This window comes from Calidris pugnax, unplaced genomic scaffold (assembly GCF_001431845.1).
Source record: "Calidris pugnax isolate Ruff unplaced genomic scaffold, ASM143184v1 scaffold273, whole genome shotgun sequence".
NCBI classification, from domain to species: Eukaryota; Metazoa; Chordata; class Aves; order Charadriiformes; family Scolopacidae; genus Calidris; species Calidris pugnax.
In genome coordinates, this window is record NW_015094508.1 from 3,530,042 (window position 1) to 3,545,436 (window position 15,395).

A 15,395-nucleotide genomic window follows, 5' to 3' on the forward strand; every position below is an offset into this window, starting at 1 on the left:
TGGTTTTCTTAATAAGTGCTGTCTATTGTTTAATCAGCTTCTCTAGGTCTTCAGAAACTGATATAGTCAGCTCTCATTATCTTGTTTTCTTCTTTACTGTTGTTGTCCATGTGAGTTATTTAACTCTTCTTTTTAATACTACCATCTGATATAACAGGAGAGAATTTGTTCTCCTAAAATTTGTAAGTTGTAGGTATCCATATATCTACTTGCTATGAATGCTATAAGTTCTTGTCTGCAGATCAAGGTTTGTTTGTAGGATGATTAGAAGTTCAGCTACAGCTTCATAAGCTGGCAGTTGGTCTGAGTGCTGTAATGTAAAAACAAACAAACAAGATATCCACTCACTGGATTTGTTGGACAATATCCTGGCGACATGGTGGAAACAGTAATATAAACAAAATGTAGAATCTGCAACATAGTGCTGTGTTTCTCATCTTGAGAGTGTGATTATGCCAAGGAATTTGTGATGTTACTTCTACTTGCCTTCTGCTAAGGCATTCTTTGCAGATGGGTACTTATCACCATTGATTTTGGAAATACTGGAGATTAGAAAGTACTTGTGAATCTTCTCAAAACTGCCATTTCCATATACAGATATTTCTTTGGTGTTTTGTTTTTTTATTAATAATTTTAAACGTGAAAGGTAATTTGAAGTTTTCCTAATCAATGTCATTGTAATCTTTTAAGGGAAATTATATACTGTAGAATATAATGTAATTCTTAATTTTTGAAAATTTTCTGCAACAGAGTTAGATTATCCTAACAAGCTAGGGTGGAATTGTTTGAAATTCAGCAGTAGTTAATAATACTTCTTAAAGTATCCAGCTGTTAATGTTTGCTGGTTTTATACATGTGGATTTTATCCCAGATGTTTATTCTGTAAATAGTTACTATTGTCTTAAAATAATATCACTGTTTATTATCTCTTCACCTTGCCAGATGCTTTTAGAAATATAGAAGAGATTTTGCATAATCTTTTCTGTCTTACTTTGACAAAATAACAGAAGACAGAAAACTTGTATTTTGTGTCATGGACAAGAAAAAAAGAGAAGTTACTCTAAGTTGTCTAAAAGTCACTCTAAGGAAAATTAAACTTTTTATTACAATTTGTACGTTTTAGGGTTGGTTTTTTTCATCTGGCTTAGAAACAAAAGAACAACTTACTACCTCTTTTTTTGTTTAAAGGAAAATTGGAAGCAGCTTTTAAAAAATTGTCAACCTGGCTTGCCTCTAAGGTGTTATTCCATGACTTTCCCTATCTTACTAAGGAAACACTTGTAGGTCCCCTGAATTCTCTGTTTGGGTGTGTTTTGTTTTAGCATATTACTTGTATCTGTTGCTTTTACTGAAGAGTTACCTTTTTGTATTTAGTTTAGTGATTAGTTTAATGTCCTTTTATTTCATCCTTTAGATGCATATATTATCTGATCAGTAAGCATCATGTTAGAACTGCATTTCATAGAATCATAGAATGGTTTGGATTGGAAGGAACCTTAAAGATCGTGGAGCTCCAACTCCCCTGCCATGGGCAGGGACACCTCCCACTAGACCAGGTTGCTCAAAGCCCCATCCAGCCTGGCCTTGAATGCCTCCAGGGATGGGGCATCCACAGCTTCTCTGGGCAACCTGTTCCAGTGTCTCACCACTCTCACAGGAAAGAATTTCTTCCTACCATCTAATCTAAATCTTCCCGCTTTCAGTTCAAAACCATTAAAAGTACTTGTGAATCTTCTCAAAACTGCCATTTCCATATACAGATATTTCTTTGGTGTTTTGTTTTTTTATTAATAATTTTAAACGTGAAAGGTAATTTGAAGTTTTCCTAATCAATGTCATTGTAATCTTTTAAGGGAAATTATATACTGTAGAATATAATGTAATTCTTAATTTTTGAAAATTTTCTGCAACAGAGTTAGATTATCCTAACAAGCTAGGGTGGAATTGTTTGAAATTCAGCAGTAGTTAATAATACTTCTTAAAGTATCCAGCTGTTAATGTTTGCTGGTTTTATACATGTGGATTTTATCCCAGATGTTTATTCTGTAAATAGTTACTATTGTCTTAAAATAATATCACTGTTTATTATCTCTTCACCTTGCCAGATGCTTTTAGAAATATAGAAGAGATTTTGCATAATCTTTTCTGTCTTACTTTGACAAAATAACAGAAGACAGAAAACTTGTATTTTGTGTCATGGACAAGAAAAAAAGAGAAGTTACTCTAAGTTGTCTAAAAGTCACTCTAAGGAAAATTAAACTTTTTATTACAATTTGTACGTTTTAGGGTTGGTTTTTTTCATCTGGCTTAGAAACAAAAGAACAACTTACTACCTCTTTTTTTGTTTAAAGGAAAATTGGAAGCAGCTTTTAAAAAATTGTCAACCTGGCTTGCCTCTAAGGTGTTATTCCATGACTTTCCCTATCTTACTAAGGAAACACTTGTAGGTCCCCTGAATTCTCTGTTTGGGTGTGTTTTGTTTTAGCATATTACTTGTATCTGTTGCTTTTACTGAAGAGTTACCTTTTTGTATTTAGTTTAGTGATTAGTTTAATGTCCTTTTATTTCATCCTTTAGATGCATATATTATCTGATCAGTAAGCATCATGTTAGAACTGCATTTCATAGAATCATAGAATGGTTTGGATTGGAAGGAACCTTAAAGATCGTGGAGCTCCAACTCCCCTGCCATGGGCAGGGACACCTCCCACTAGACCAGGTTGCTCAAAGCCCCATCCAGCCTGGCCTTGAATGCCTCCAGGGATGGGGCATCCACAGCTTCTCTGGGCAACCTGTTCCAGTGTCTCACCACTCTCACAGGAAAGAATTTCTTCCTACCATCTAATCTAAATCTTCCCGCTTTCAGTTCAAAACCATTACCCCTTGTCCTACCACTACACTCCTTGATAAATAGTCCCTCCCCATCTTTCCTGTAGGCCCCCTTTAGGTATTTGAAGGCTGCTCTAAGGTCTCCCCAGAGCCTTCTCTTCTCCAGCCTGAACAACCCCAACTCCCTCAGCCTGTCTTCATAGGAGAGGTGCTCCAACCCTCCTATGAGTAGGGCTTAGTGCCCCACCTCTGGACCCATTCCAACAGGTCTATGTCCTTCCTGTGCTGAGAAAAAGTGAAAAGAAGTTTGTAAAAATTGTGTTCAATTGAAATAGAGAAGTTATGTAACTAGAGGAGCAATTGACAGTATTAATTAAGCAATTTGAATTTGAGAATAACCTGAAAATTATCTGTAAAGTATAGTTTAAAATAAGGGTACTTTTCATGATTATAGTGTGACTTGCACTATTGCTGAATTACTAGAATGAAAATAATGTAAATTCCCCACTTCTTGTTTTGGTTCTTGTTTGGATGGCTTTCCCCTTGTGCTTTTAATTCATCTAAACCCGTTTTCTCAGCCTCGGGGAGCATACTGTGCTCTTCTGTATGGAGTAGCCTTTTTTAAGGCCCCATTCTAGCCTTTCATCCCTCAAATCAACTTGGAACAAAACAGAAAAAGGACTTTGTAAATCATTACTCAGCAATTTACCTAGAATATTCATAGATACTTTCTTGGTTCAAGTGCCTTCAGCTCCAAAGATGGATTTTTGGATAAAGTTCTAATGTTTTTTATTAAACAACTCTGTGGAGGGGGAAAAGAGAGAAAAAGTCTTCAAGTAACTGTGCAAATTGCACATGAACATTCCTTTCCAAGACCCTAACACGTTGCAATCAATCCTGCGGCATTTCTGTAATGGTACCTTGATGTCATGAATGCACACGCGTGTCCTTGTGCTTTCAAGCAAAGTGAAACTCCAATTCCCTTTCAGTGCTTGTATTTCTTGAGCTCTATTATGCCTGTTTGTTGAGTTTTTTTCTAGCAGTAGCAACCTTTTGTTGTGTAAATAGAGGTTAGGATAGTCATTAGTGTGGTTAGAATGTACCTAGAATGATGTGTGGTACTGCCAACATAGTCATCTTTAACCAGTAGACCTTAAAAATCACCTGTCAAACAGTGCACTCATGCTTTCTGATGACATTCACGGTTCATTCCTCATTCATAGTTGAAAAATATTTCGGAAACAAGCACATGATCTGTAAGTGGTTTGGTAAAAGAATGCAAGCAAATTAAGCACGATTGAAGTATTTCATGAAGAGGTCTGTGTGCTCGGTCTCATGTCTCACAACACCATGGAGCTGATGAAGTAGGAGTACTGCTCACAGTCTACTAGTAGATAATACGTCTTCAACTCTAGGAGTGAAACACACTTTCTATGTGTGGGCTTTTCTTTAAAGGTCACCTTGCAGTTTTGCTAGCAATACAATTTTACGTTGTTGGTTTATTCTGTTCAGGTGGACAAACTTGTGATAGAACTGGAACAGAGCCGTAACCTTAGCAATACGATTGTACACATTGACATGGATGCTTTCTATGCTGCTGTGGAAATGAGAGACAATCCAGAGTTGAAGGAAAAGCCTATAGCAGTGGGATCAATGAGTATGTTGGTAAGGCCAAATGTCACGCTAATTTAGAAATCAATAACGTGAATCTAAAACATAATATACCATACAATAACAACATAATATGATACTATTATGTAGAGAATTTCTAGAAGTGTGGAAAAAATAACAAAAACAGTAAACATCTGTTCTTAGACTAGACTGTGTAAGCTGGATTTTATTTTTCAGTAAAAAGTGTACCCATGACAGTTTAAAGGATGCAAACAGATTGAAAGGTGCGGTGTGGGGGAGGGAATGAATATAAACTCCTAGCCTTGTCAGTCTTTTCTGCTTGGAGATATGTGATTAAATACTAAACTTGAAGAAAAGCTTGATTACTGAACACTAAACTTATTTACTCTCTCCTAAGTCTACGTCAAATTACCATGCTAGGAGATTTGGTGTACGTGCAGCCATGCCTGGATTTATTGCTAAAAAGCTGTGTCCACATCTAACTATAGTACCATTAAACTTTGAAAAATATGGCAAAGTGAGTAAAGAGGTAAGTCTGCTCTCTAACCAAAAGTCATTGTACTTGGTTTTAGACTCTAACAATACGTCAGTTCTAGATAACATGAAAAGTAGTAGTTTAAGCATTAAACTCTTCAGTGATGTGGCTTTGAACATAAATTAAACAAAACATTGGTGCTTTTGACCAAGGAGATGAAAAGACATCACATTCGTCTTGCCATTTTAATGAAGTCAGTAGGGGTGCTGATAGAGATTTTCAAAACTTTAGTCAGCTAGTGATACTGCTTGAGCCTTATTATTAAAATTTCAAAGCCATGGAGCATAATCTAATGACTAGGAAGCTGCAAGTACATAGGAAAAATGGAGATAGTAAATTCACACAATGCATAATCAGAATTTCAAATGGTAATTACTGGAGAGAGAAGTCAACAGCATTAGTGAGTTCTAAATGCAGATTAATTTGTTTTAAAAGAAGGGACTTGAAATAAAAAAAAATAGGGAGAAAAGAAATCACATGTTGCTTTAGCAGTAGTAACTTTACTTAGTGCCAGGAGAAATACTTAGGATATCCAAAATAAAAAGGGTAAAAAAAGAGGAGAAAAGGTAGAAAATTTATTTCGACCATTCAATTTATTATGTTGCCTTTTAGGAAGATGGACTTATCACTAAAGATTTTTCTAAGAAGTTTTGTCTGTGGCATTAACCAGTGCTCTAAAACATTGTCTGTGACTTTAGTTTGAACATAAGTTAAAACTTGAGTGGTCTTGTATTTTTTTAAACCTTTGCATATATGATGTTCTGTGATTCTATGTCTGACACACAGTGCACAGAAAGATGCATCAGCTCATGTGCTTTGCTGAGATCCCAGGTCCCCAGAGTTTTGTTCAGATGGTTACTGCAGTGTCTGTGAATCTAGTGCCTGTGGAATCCTTACACACTGATCACAATGACCTCTGCAGTAAAATACAGTGCTCAAAATCTGTTGAGTTCTCACTTATTATTGATATCTTGCTACTTGTGAGAAGCAGTACTGTAATTGTCCAATATCAATGAATAGTTTGTTCTATAAATGTCTTTAATATTGGTTGGTCATCTTGAAGTTTCAGAGTACATTTGTTCCCTTCATAACTCTGTGTTCAAGATCTGCTCTTACAGCAACAAGGCTTTTAACTTTCACTATGTGTTTATCAAGGTTAGAGAAATACTGACCGAATATGATCCCAATTTTATGCCTATGGGCCTAGATGAAGCCTACCTGAACATAACAGAGCACTTGGAGGAAAGACTGAACTGGCCTGAAGATAAGAGAAGATTCTTTTTTAACACAGAAAGCACTAGAGAAAAAGGTAAGCAAATTACTCTCTTCTTATGCAGTCTCCTGGCACTAAGGGAACAGATGGTTTCTTTTAGGCATCATTGACAGAATGGTGACGCCACTAAATCATAGTTACAGTTTAAAGCTTTGTTTTCTTAACAGGAAATTGATGATTAGTATAGTACAGACTTGATGATTAGACTAGCACAGGATTTCTACAAGCAGAATCAATGAAGTACAATGTAACTAGCATACTACAGAATTTATAATACAACTTAAAACTTATAATTTCTAGTCATCTGGACCCTCTGCAGACTGGGTCAAATCTTAATGCATGGTTGGCTGTATCAATGTAACAATCACAATCAAGACTCAAAAATCACTTAAAAGTATATGAGTCACTCCCTCAGTCCTCGGAGGAAGCAGATGATGGTGGAGGTGTCCTTTTCCATCCGGGGGGTCACATTCTCTCTGCCTGGCAGCAGTTTGGGTCACGTCCTCTTAGGATTTTAACTGCTTGGTTTTACAGACAGTGCTCTGGGACCTGTTATGTTTTTCCCTGTTCTGTGGAGGGGTCATCAACCCACATTGGCTTGGTGCCTGAGACCTTCAAGGCCAGCAAGGAATGGAGTAATTGGCCTGGCACCCATGAACCTTGAGGCCTGCAGGGCAGGGAAGCATAAACCTGTTTGTTTTGTCTACTGGGCGCACAGGACCTTCAGCGCCTTATAATGAGGGGAAAGGAAACAAATACATGACCTACTGGGTCCCAGAGAATGGCTGTTTGCCTTATAAAATGGCATTAGTTTGCTAACCACATGACCTGGGGTGGGGAGCAGGTGTTACTGGTCACATATGCATATAATATGTAAGCTAAATGTTATAACTTCAGATAACTTATAACATACAAGCTTCAGATAAGTGCCTGCGCTTCCAATGGGTGCAGCTTAAGTCCTTCCATAATTTGTCTTCTTGTATACTCTCTACCTCTGATTTCTTAGTTTACAGGTTAACTTCCTCTCCTATTCACCTGTGCATAAAAGGTATGGTGCTAATAATTTGGACTTGGAAGACTTACTTTTTTTTAACTTGAGTAAAATGTGTGAAAAGTGGTACTAGGTTTACTAAACCTAATTGTTTTAAGTGTATATTTTCCTTTGCAGTTCAACATGATAATTTTGCAAATAAATAGTAATAATCTTACGAGTTAAGGAGTTGTAGAATAAATAAACTTGCTGTTTTAAAGGTTATTTGTATTTTGGAAAGTTGTTTCCTCAAATACTGTAGTGGGTCCTGTACATCAGAAACTTGAGAAATTGTCTGCAAAGACAGTATGTGTAAGCTCTGGTTACATGATTATTTTACAAGATTAAAAATGTATGAAGTCATGAGCACTGCAGGACTTACAGTAATGCTTAAGAATGACTGGATTTCACTTGGCTGTAGAAGATGGAGTTGGAACCACATCCACAACTGTATACCCAATAGGGAGTAATAAAAAAGGAGGAGTTATACAAATGGTTGATTGATGTACAAACCGGAACATCTATATTATCAGTATTCAATTAAGAGGATAATCAAGGATACACTACTACTAAAAGCATTAATGGAATACAAAGAAACAAACTGGCATAGTCTTTACAAAATAAATATCACTGATGTGGAGTCATGTGCCTCTTCATACTTCTGACATCCTTGTTCTTCAGAAAAACAAGCAAGCACTTAGAATGTGAAACCATAGTAGTAAAGTTAGTAGTAGACAAAGGGCTGCTGACATTACTTGTTCTACCATGACTGCAGTGAAAAACAAGCTCCCCAGGCTGATGATTCTAGAACCAGATATTCCAAATCCCTGATTTTCTTTGGAGAATATTGAAAAACTTTTACAAAAGATTTTTATTTCCACCAAAAAAGGGAGCATCTGGCGTTCACTTGACATGAAGCAAAAATAATGCCAAAATATTTATGCTTTTCTGCTGCTACAGCAACAGGCCATTAAACCTTGTTGCTTTTCTGGAAGTTACGTCCAGTGTCCTAGCCAATTCTTCCAATCTCAGCCAAGCTTAAATCACATTAAGAATAAAGCAGTTCGGACTTTCCTCTCTTGAAACAAAAAACCGATGCAATCACTTTGGCTGAATAATGATTTATTTTTTTCAAACAGAAAAAATGAAGCTGCTAATGCACTCTCTTCAGACACTGCAGAAAGAAATCAGTAAATAATATCATAGAATTCTTTAGGTTGGAAAAGACCCTTAAGGTCATTGAGTCCAACTTTTAACCTAACACTGCCAAGTTCACCACTAAGCTATGTCCCTAAGCACCACATCTACACATCTTTTAAATACCTCTTGGGATGGTGACTCGACCAGTTCTCTGGGCAGCCTGCTCCAATGCTTAATAACCCTTTTGGTGAAGAAATTCTTTCTAATACCCAAACTAAACCTCCCCTGGCGCAACTTGAGGCCATTTCCTCTTATCCTATCACTTGTTACCTGAGAGAAGAGAATGACCCCTACCTCACTACAACCTCGTTTCAGGTAATTGTAGAGAGCGATAAGGTCTCCCTTCAGCCTCGTTTTCTCCCGGCCAAACAACCCCAGTTCCCTCAGCTACTCTTCATAACACTTGTGCTCTAGACCCTCCACCAGCTTTGTTGCTGTTCTTTGGACCAGCACCTCAGTGTCTTTCTTGTAGTGAGGCGGCCAAACAACCCCAGTTCCCTCAGCTACTCTTCATAACACTTGTGCTCTAGACCCTCCACCAGCTTTGTTGCTGTTCTTTGGACCAGCACCTCAGTGTCTTTCTTGTAGTGAGGGGCCCAAAACTGAACACGGTATTCAAGGTGTGGCCTCTGCAGGGGGACAGGCACTTCCCTACTCCTGCTGGCCAGCTATTTCTCATACAAGCCAGGATGTCTTCTTGGCCATGCTGGGCACACTGCTGGCTCATATTCAGCTGGCTGTTGACCAACACCCCCAGGTCCTTTTCTTCCAGGCAGCTTTCCAGCCACTCTTCCCCCAGCCTGTAGCGCTGCAGGGGGTTGTTGTGACCCAAGTGCAGGACCTGGCATTTGGTCTTGTTCAGCCTCATACAATTGTCTTCGGCCCACTGATTCAGGCTGTCAAGATCCCTCTGTAGAGCCTTCCTACCCTCAAGCAGATCAATACTCCCACCTAACTTGGTGTCATCTGCAAATTTACTGAGGGTGCGCTCAATCCCCTCATCCAGATCATTGATAAAGATACTAAACAAAACTGACCCCAATACCAAGCCCTGGGGAACACCACTGGTGACTGGCCACCAACTGGATTTAACTCCATTTACCACAACTCGGGGCCAAGCCATCCAGCCAGTTTTTTACCCAATGAAGTGTACACATTTCCAAGCCATGAGCAGCCTCTTCTCCAGGAAAATGCTGTGGAAAATGGTGTCAAAGGATTCCCTAAGGTCTAGGTAGACAACATCCACTAGAAGGGTCACCTTGTCATAGAAGGAGATCAGGTTCTCGGGGCCAAGCCATCCAGCCAGTTTTTTACCCAATGAAGTGTACACATTTCCAAGCCATGAGCAGCCTCTTCTCCAGGAAAATGCTGTGGAAAATGGTGTCAAAGGATTCCCTAAGGTCTAGGTAGACAACATCCACTAGAAGGGTCACCTTGTCATAGAAGGAGATCAGGTTAGTCAGGCAGGACCAACCTTTCATACACCCATGCTGACCGCACCCAATCACATGTATGTGCCACATGATGGCACTCGGGATGGTCTGCTCCGTAATGTTCCCCAGCATCAAGGTCAGACTGACAGGCCTGTAGTTCCCCAGATCCTCCTTTTGGCCCATCTTGTAGATGGGTGTTGTATTTTCTAACCTCGAGTCAAGTGGTACCTCTCTGTTTAGCCAGGACTGCTCATAACTAGTGGAAGGTGGCTTGGTGAGTACTTCCACCAGCTCCCTGAGTACCTTTGTGTGGATCCCATCCAGCCACATAGACTTCTGTGTCTAAGTGGAGTAGCAGGTTGCTTACCATTTCCTCTTAGATTATGGAATAATCCATAGGGAAGGCCTATTATTTGCTCCCCATCTTCCAGCTCAGGGGGCTGGGTACTCAGAGAACAACCGGTCTTACTACTAAATACTGAGGTATTAGTTCCTCAGCCTTTTCCTCATCCTTTGCCACTGTATTTCCTCCTGCATCCAGTAAAGGATAAAGATTCTCCTTAGCCTTCCTTCCTTTTGTTGCTATTGTATTTCAGAAACATTTTTATTGCCTTTTGAGGCAGTAGCCAGATTAAGTTCTAGTTGGGCTTTGGCCCTTCTAATTTACTCCCTGGATAAGCTTATGTCATACTATTTATTATGTTGCCTTTTAGGAAGATGGACTTATCACTAAAGATTTTTCTAAGAAGTTTTGTCTGTGGCATTAACCAGTGCTCTAAAACATTGTCTGTGACTTTAGTTTGAACATAAGTTAAAACTTGAGTGGTCTTGTATTTTTTTAAACCTTTGCATATATGATGTTCTGTGATTCTATGTCTGACACACAGTGCACAGAAAGATGCATCAGCTCATGTGCTTTGCTGAGATCCCAGGTCCCCAGAGTTTTGTTCAGATGGTTACTGCAGTGTCTGTGAATCTAGTGCCTGTGGAATCCTTACACACTGATCACAATGACCTCTGCAGTAAAATACAGTGCTCAAAATCTGTTGAGTTCTCACTTATTATTGATATCTTGCTACTTGTGAGAAGCAGTACTGTAATTGTCCAATATCAATGAATAGTTTGTTCTATAAATGTCTTTAATATTGGTTGGTCATCTTGAAGTTTCAGAGTACATTTGTTCCCTTCATAACTCTGTGTTCAAGATCTGCTCTTACAGCAACAAGGCTTTTAACTTTCACTATGTGTTTATCAAGGTTAGAGAAATACTGACCGAATATGATCCCAATTTTATGCCTATGGGCCTAGATGAAGCCTACCTGAACATAACAGAGCACTTGGAGGAAAGACTGAACTGGCCTGAAGATAAGAGAAGATTCTTTTTTAACACAGAAAGCACTAGAGAAAAAGGTAAGCAAATTACTCTCTTCTTATGCAGTCTCCTGGCACTAAGGGAACAGATGGTTTCTTTTAGGCATCATTGACAGAATGGTGACGCCACTAAATCATAGTTACAGTTTAAAGCTTTGTTTTCTTAACAGGAAATTGATGATTAGTATAGTACAGACTTGATGATTAGACTAGCACAGGATTTCTACAAGCAGAATCAATGAAGTACAATGTAACTAGCATACTACAGAATTTATAATACAACTTAAAACTTATAATTTCTAGTCATCTGGACCCTCTGCAGACTGGGTCAAATCTTAATGCATGGTTGGCTGTATCAATGTAACAATCACAATCAAGACTCAAAAATCACTTAAAAGTATATGAGTCACTCCCTCAGTCCTCGGAGGAAGCAGATGATGGTGGAGGTGTCCTTTTCCATCCGGGGGGTCACATTCTCTCTGCCTGGCAGCAGTTTGGGTCACGTCCTCTTAGGATTTTAACTGCTTGGTTTTACAGACAGTGCTCTGGGACCTGTTATGTTTTTCCCTGTTCTGTGGAGGGGTCATCAACCCACATTGGCTTGGTGCCTGAGACCTTCAAGGCCAGCAAGGAATGGAGTAATTGGCCTGGCACCCATGAACCTTGAGGCCTGCAGGGCAGGGAAGCATAAACCTGTTTGTTTTGTCTACTGGGCGCACAGGACCTTCAGCGCCTTATAATGAGGGGAAAGGAAACAAATACATGACCTACTGGGTCCCAGAGAATGGCTGTTTGCCTTATAAAATGGCATTAGTTTGCTAACCACATGACCTGGGGTGGGGAGCAGGTGTTACTGGTCACATATGCATATAATATGTAAGCTAAATGTTATAACTTCAGATAACTTATAACATACAAGCTTCAGATAAGTGCCTGCGCTTCCAATGGGTGCAGCTTAAGTCCTTCCATAATTTGTCTTCTTGTATACTCTCTACCTCTGATTTCTTAGTTTACAGGTTAACTTCCTCTCCTATTCACCTGTGCATAAAAGGTATGGTGCTAATAATTTGGACTTGGAAGACTTACTTTTTTTTAACTTGAGTAAAATGTGTGAAAAGTGGTACTAGGTTTACTAAACCTAATTGTTTTAAGTGTATATTTTCCTTTGCAGTTCAACATGATAATTTTGCAAATAAATAGTAATAATCTTACGAGTTAAGGAGTTGTAGAATAAATAAACTTGCTGTTTTAAAGGTTATTTGTATTTTGGAAAGTTGTTTCCTCAAATACTGTAGTGGGTCCTGTACATCAGAAACTTGAGAAATTGTCTGCAAAGACAGTATGTGTAAGCTCTGGTTACATGATTATTTTACAAGATTAAAAATGTATGAAGTCATGAGCACTGCAGGACTTACAGTAATGCTTAAGAATGACTGGATTTCACTTGGCTGTAGAAGATGGAGTTGGAACCACATCCACAACTGTATACCCAATAGGGAGTAATAAAAAAGGAGGAGTTATACAAATGGTTGATTGATGTACAAACCGGAACATCTATATTATCAGTATTCAATTAAGAGGATAATCAAGGATACACTACTACTAAAAGCATTAATGGAATACAAAGAAACAAACTGGCATAGTCTTTACAAAATAAATATCACTGATGTGGAGTCATGTGCCTCTTCATACTTCTGACATCCTTGTTCTTCAGAAAAACAAGCAAGCACTTAGAATGTGAAACCATAGTAGTAAAGTTAGTAGTAGACAAAGGGCTGCTGACATTACTTGTTCTACCATGACTGCAGTGAAAAACAAGCTCCCCAGGCTGATGATTCTAGAACCAGATATTCCAAATCCCTGATTTTCTTTGGAGAATATTGAAAAACTTTTACAAAAGATTTTTATTTCCACCAAAAAAGGGAGCATCTGGCGTTCACTTGACATGAAGCAAAAATAATGCCAAAATATTTATGCTTTTCTGCTGCTACAGCAACAGGCCATTAAACCTTGTTGCTTTTCTGGAAGTTACGTCCAGTGTCCTAGCCAATTCTTCCAATCTCAGCCAAGCTTAAATCACATTAAGAATAAAGCAGTTCGGACTTTCCTCTCTTGAAACAAAAAACCGATGCAATCACTTTGGCTGAATAATGATTTATTTTTTTCAAACAGAAAAAATGAAGCTGCTAATGCACTCTCTTCAGACACTGCAGAAAGAAATCAGTAAATAATATCATAGAATTCTTTAGGTTGGAAAAGACCCTTAAGGTCATTGAGTCCAACTTTTAACCTAACACTGCCAAGTTCACCACTAAGCTATGTCCCTAAGCACCACATCTACACATCTTTTAAATACCTCTTGGGATGGTGACTCGACCAGTTCTCTGGGCAGCCTGCTCCAATGCTTAATAACCCTTTTGGTGAAGAAATTCTTTCTAATACCCAAACTAAACCTCCCCTGGCGCAACTTGAGGCCATTTCCTCTTATCCTATCACTTGTTACCTGAGAGAAGAGAATGACCCCTACCTCACTACAACCTCGTTTCAGGTAATTGTAGAGAGCGATAAGGTCTCCCTTCAGCCTCGTTTTCTCCCGGCCAAACAACCCCAGTTCCCTCAGCTACTCTTCATAACACTTGTGCTCTAGACCCTCCACCAGCTTTGTTGCTGTTCTTTGGACCAGCACCTCAGTGTCTTTCTTGTAGTGAGGGGCCCAAAACTGAACACGGTATTCAAGGTGTGGCCTCTGCAGGGGGACAGGCACTTCCCTACTCCTGCTGGCCAGCTATTTCTCATACAAGCCAGGATGTCTTCTTGGCCATGCTGGGCACACTGCTGGCTCATATTCAGCTGGCTGTTGACCAACACCCCCAGGTCCTTTTCTTCCAGGCAGCTTTCCAGCCACTCTTCCCCCAGCCTGTAGCGCTGCAGGGGGTTGTTGTGACCCAAGTGCAGGACCTGGCATTTGGTCTTGTTCAGCCTCATACAATTGTCTTCGGCCCACTGATTCAGGCTGTCAAGATCCCTCTGTAGAGCCTTCCTACCCTCAAGCAGATCAATACTCCCACCTAACTTGGTGTCATCTGCAAATTTACTGAGGGTGCGCTCAATCCCCTCATCCAGATCATTGATAAAGATACTAAACAAAACTGACCCCAATACCAAGCCCTGGGGAACACCACTGGTGACTGGCCACCAACTGGATTTAACTCCATTTACCACAACTCGGGGCCAAGCCATCCAGCCAGTTTTTTACCCAATGAAGTGTACACATTTCCAAGCCATGAGCAGCCTCTTCTCCAGGAAAATGCTGTGGAAAATGGTGTCAAAGGATTCCCTAAGGTCTAGGTAGACAACATCCACTAGAAGGGTCACCTTGTCATAGAAGGAGATCAGGTTAGTCAGGCAGGACCAACCTTTCATACACCCATGCTGACCGCACCCAATCACATGTATGTGCCACATGATGGCACTCGGGATGGTCTGCTCCGTAATGTTCCCCAGCATCAAGGTCAGACTGACAGGCCTGTAGTTCCCCAGATCCTCCTTTTGGCCCATCTTGTAGATGGGTGTTGTATTTTCTAACCTCGAGTCAAGTGGTACCTCTCTGTTTAGCCAGGACTGCTCATAACTAGTGGAAGGTGGCTTGGTGAGTACTTCCACCAGCTCCCTGAGTACCTTTGTGTGGATCCCATCCAGCCACATAGACTTCTGTGTCTAAGTGGAGTAGCAGGTTGCTTACCATTTCCTCTTAGATTATGGAATAATCCATAGGGAAGGCCTATTATTTGCTCCCCATCTTCCAGCTCAGGGGGCTGGGTACTCAGAGAACAACCGGTCTTACTACTAAATACTGAGGTATTAGTTCCTCAGCCTTTTCCTCATCCTTTGCCACTGTATTTCCTCCTGCATCCAGTAAAGGATAAAGATTCTCCTTAGCCTTCCTTCCTTTTGTTGCTATTGTATTTCAGAAACATTTTTATTGCCTTTTGAGGCAGTAGCCAGATTAAGGTCTAGTTGGGCTTTGGCCCTTCTAATTTACTCCCTGGATAAGCTTATGTCATACTTGTAGTCCTCCTGAGTTGCCTGCTC

At 39.7% G+C, this 15,395-nt stretch overlaps 1 protein-coding gene across 1 annotated transcript in view; it reads left to right on the forward strand.

Moving 5' to 3' along the window:
* Positions 1-15,395, forward strand: part of POLK (polymerase (DNA directed) kappa) — a 44,036-nt gene that overhangs the window by 16,297 nt on the left and 12,344 nt on the right. Inside the window, exons 4-6 of the mRNA XM_014965059.1 lie at positions 4,342-4,494; positions 4,859-4,990; positions 6,152-6,305. Coding sequence (XP_014820545.1) covers positions 4,342-4,494; positions 4,859-4,990; positions 6,152-6,305 — 439 coding nt within the window. The remainder of the gene's footprint in view (positions 1-4,341; positions 4,495-4,858; positions 4,991-6,151; positions 6,306-15,395) is intronic.